General features: G+C 40.6%; 1 protein-coding gene across 1 annotated transcript; it reads left to right on the plus strand.

The window, feature by feature from the left end:
- The first annotated feature begins 209 nt into the window (after positions 1-209).
- On the plus strand, positions 210-2,869 carry LOC108553589 (uncharacterized). Its single transcript, XM_017908566.1, has 4 exons — positions 210-1,291; positions 1,729-1,833; positions 1,907-2,086; positions 2,782-2,869. The coding sequence occupies exons 1-4, from the start codon at positions 210-212 to the stop codon at positions 2,867-2,869; spliced, it is 1,455 nt and encodes a 484-aa protein (XP_017764055.1).
- The last annotated feature ends 1,389 nt before the right edge of the window (positions 2,870-4,258 follow it).

A 4,258-nucleotide genomic window follows, 5' to 3' on the forward strand; every position in this document is an offset into this window, starting at 1 on the left:
ACGGCACTTTGTCAACTGCAATTGGAGTAAAGCTGACGATTAACAAATTTCGCCTTCACGCTTTTTAGAGAACGTTTCGTCGTTAGTTTCTCGCGAGTTAAAGGCGTCGGGACGCCAAATCTGCTCTTTAGTCCCGCAAGAACACCGTGATGGAAACGTCTTCGTCCACCGTTATCCTTTTTTCCCTTTACTGAACGTGAAACCCCAACATGGAGTTCAAACCCCTGCGAGTCTCCGCGACAGAGCTGCTGTTCCTCATCCTGCTCTCATCGACGAACTCTATCCACGCCAAGGATTCGAACGAGTCGAAGAACCTGAGCCCAAACCTGGACGTGAAACCAGTCGAGGAATTCATCGAGGAATCACCCACCGAGGATCAATTTTCTCTGCAATCTGCCACGACCACGGAGTCCACGACTACTGTAGGGACCTACCAGAAGCTGACACTCTCCATCGACTCAGAGAAGAACGTTTCCAGAGAATTCAGACCGAGTGTGCACCTGGGAGAGATCAAAGAGTCCAGGATCAGTACTGGTCCCTTCAACAGTGTTGCCCATTTCAGCCTTGAAAATGGAGTGGATCCTAGCTATCACGAGCACTTGAAGGATTTCCGGATGTTCTTCCAGCCTGCTGTTCAAACTCCTCAAACAGATCACCGAGCAAACTTTCATCAGAATCTATTCGATGCTGCTATGGGGACTTTTGAAGAGACCAAGAAGGATGGGCTGGGCCAGAGTTATGTCAAGTTTCAAGACGACGCTATTGACATTCCTGACGTCCAATATGTCAGGCCATCCAAGGACCAGATGTTCCATCAGCAGTTTACTCAGGATGTCCCCAGAGTACGATATGGCAGTACGATGAAGGACCAGGCGTTCCATCAGCAGTTTGCTCAGTCGGTAACTGAGAACGTGGGGACGCAGTACGATTTGGTGGATCAACAGGTTTTCCAGAACCTGGAGAGGCCGGTTTTAGAGCAAGAAGCGACTTCCGTTTGGGGAAAACCTTCCAAGTTTCAGGGCGAAACGCAGAAATACGAGGTTGCGAGCGTTTCGAGCGTCGATTCGTTGAAGACACCGTATTATATGGGATTCTATGAGCAGCAGACCCAGCAGCCAAACTTGCAGGAGATCGATCCGTGGAAGAAACCTAATAACGGGGTGGTTTATGTTCAAGACATGGCGTTTATGAGAACTAGGAAGTTCCCGTATCTCGTTCATCAGCCACACGTTGGATATCATAAAGTCGAGCTTCTTAATGGCGGACGGCCATCTCAATCTCTTAAGAACAGGTAATTTAATCGAATTTCTTCGGTTTCTCCTTTTCCACTGGTTTTTACATATTTCCAGGTTCTTTTGATCTTAATATCTTCTCCGTATTTAGTTTCTTTTCTTGCTTTCGAGATTTATTATTTCCAACTTTTACCATATTTCACTTTCTAGCGTTTCTTCCTCACTGACAAATTCTTCCTGTTGCCAAATTAAAGTACAAAGTGTGATTTCTTCGATAATTTCCGAGTGACTGATAAGTAAACTTGCAAATTTTTCACTCGTGATTAACGCGAATGAATGACTATAGAGTTAACCTAATATTTGAATTCGTCTTCAGCTAATAGCGACGAATTTTGACCTCTTCCAGAATTTTTAGAACGACTTCGAAATGTAAAAAGATATGGAAGAAATTATTTTATCGTGTGAAATATCACTGATTTATCGATATTTGTTGCAGGATCTCCCCCTGGAAGAAGATTCTTCACCTGATCGGCGCCATCTTGCCCCTCGGCCTGCTCGTGGCTGCTCTAACTCCTAGTGTCGTGAAGGTCGACAACACTACGTGAGTATACTTTCGTTTTTTCCGCTCTAGAAGCGTATCTACTCGAATTCTAATCACGAACGGATCCCTTCAGCCAGCCCAACATTGTCCTGTCCAAGTGGAGGGTCGCTGACCTCCCAGTGGAGCATAAACAGGCACGATTCGTGGATCCTTCCTTCGACTGCGAAGAGAGATCGATCTGTGACATGATCTTGGCCGGTGGCGACGCTGAATCGACCGTGTTGCAGAACATTCTGTGGAACCTAGCCACCAGGTAAGTATTATTTAAAAATTTTTAATTAAGATTCTGACGAAATATCGAGGAATTTTATTTTTCTTCGCAATTATTCGTTCAATTCCTATAAAACTCCGAGTAAATCTGGAAATTAGAATCTTAAAGGGATATCGACTAATTTTATTCGCGATTTTGATTATTAAATTTATACAACACCTCAGCAAACCTGAAGATCACGGAAAGATATGGAGGAAATAAAATCGCGAAGATGTGAGAAATTGAAAACAAAATTTTGGAGAAATTCATGGAAGCTTCTGAGAATTGAGTATTTATTCGAACAAGGAACGAATGTGAACTTCAGATTCATTACTTAAAAGTTACTTTATTGGCTGTTGAAGAAGCTATTCGTTTACTCTCGGACATTCATCAGCGCATTTTTAATGGCTTGTCAGCCGGCTGATGGCGTCTATGCAATTACGGAAGTGGAACAGCGGAGGAAATGTTTAAAACACTGGTGAATAGCTCGTGTGAACGCGATTTTTATTCCACTTTTAACCATTCGAGACAAGAAGGGATCTGCTACGTTCTTATAAAACTGTCCCAATTTTTTGGTTCTGATTTCTAAAATCGCGAGAACACGAAATCTCTCTGCTGTTCCGTCTTCGGGAAATTCGAATATGTCGGTATCCCGTTGATCGAGAGATTGTCTCAAGTACAGTGATTTTCCTTGCAAGAACATCGACAGCGATGGCGAAGGAGAGCGGACTTCACGAAGTTTTCGAGGCGGTGAAGAAGAAGGACTGTTCCAGCGTCTTCTGTTAATCTCTCTTTCGATGTGTAAAAAAAAAAGATCCAGCCTGACGACGGTAACAGTGATTCCACCATTAAGCACACGGACGTGAGCAATTTTCGCGCTGAAAAATTGAAACCTACTAATGTTCAACTTTCTCCAAACGGTTGTAATAAGAATAAGACACAGAAATGGACACGTAGAAACCCAGAAGAAAGTGGCTGTAAAGTAATTATTGTTACCATTCCGTCCATTAGTATTTATACGTATCCATTATTGTTTCTATAATTGGAAGGTATGTGTGAACACGAAATTGCCACAGCTGTTCTGGTTTTTGTAATTAAATCACGGTGATTCGCTTCTCCTATTACGATAATTAAAATTCGATATATTTTACGATTGGTGAATTTCGATAGTCTTGGATAAATTTAGTATCTAACGTTATCGTAGTATCTAGTATTTTTTAGAATTGGAAGATAAGTTAACAATATTGCAATTTTTTAATTGAATTAGGATAATTTAGTTGTTTCGTTCCAATTTTAGAAATTCGATGGTTCGTTGAATTTATGGATATTTGATAAATTTCAATGTAAAGGAATAAATGGAATGGAATAGCTTTCGTATAAAATTTACGATAATTAAAATTCGATATATTTTACAATTGGTGAATTTCGATAGTCTTGGATAAATTTAGTATCTAACGTTATCGTAGTATCTAGTATTTTTTGGAATTGGAAGATAAGTTAACAATATTGCAATTTTAGAATTGGATTAGGATAATTTGGTTGTTTCGTTCCAATTTTAGAAATTCGATGCTTCGTCGAATTTATGGATATTTAATAAATTTTAATTCAAAAGAATAGCTTTCGTATAAAATTTATATTTATTTTGCGAAACTCGACGAATTTTCTTCGCAATTTTCCATGGTTTTTAATTTATATCCCATAATGACTTTCATCGTTCCAAGATATGTTACATATCTTACCATTCCCAATATCACTATGTTCGTGAAATTAATACTATTAATTTTCAAATAGAATTATATTTTTGCATCAACTTCCCAGACCTCTTTCGCTATGTTCCAATTACCATCGGCCTCTGACAATTCCATTCAAACGATCTTCGAGCAGTATCCATTATATATCTCGCTAAGTATCACGCGTTTCCTTCCTCGAGCATCGACGAAAGTGACCAAAGCTTGACCGAAGGGCATCGTGGCCGGATGAAAGGATTATTCGGGAATCTTTGGCTCAAGTGCGCTTCAACTCGCCGCAAGTGAAAGTAGTCACAGTGTATAAGTGGGTCGACTGTATTCTATGCCAGTTCGAGTCAGGAATTTATGTCCCCGTGACGAGATACGGGTTATCGGCAAGTGCAACGAGCTTTCACACGCATCACCGGTATCTATATAGCAACGTGTC

This window comes from Eufriesea mexicana, unplaced genomic scaffold, assembly GCF_001483705.2.
Source record: "Eufriesea mexicana isolate 0111107269 unplaced genomic scaffold, ASM148370v2 scaffold11296, whole genome shotgun sequence".
In the NCBI taxonomy this organism is placed as follows: Eukaryota; Metazoa; Arthropoda; class Insecta; order Hymenoptera; family Apidae; genus Eufriesea; species Eufriesea mexicana.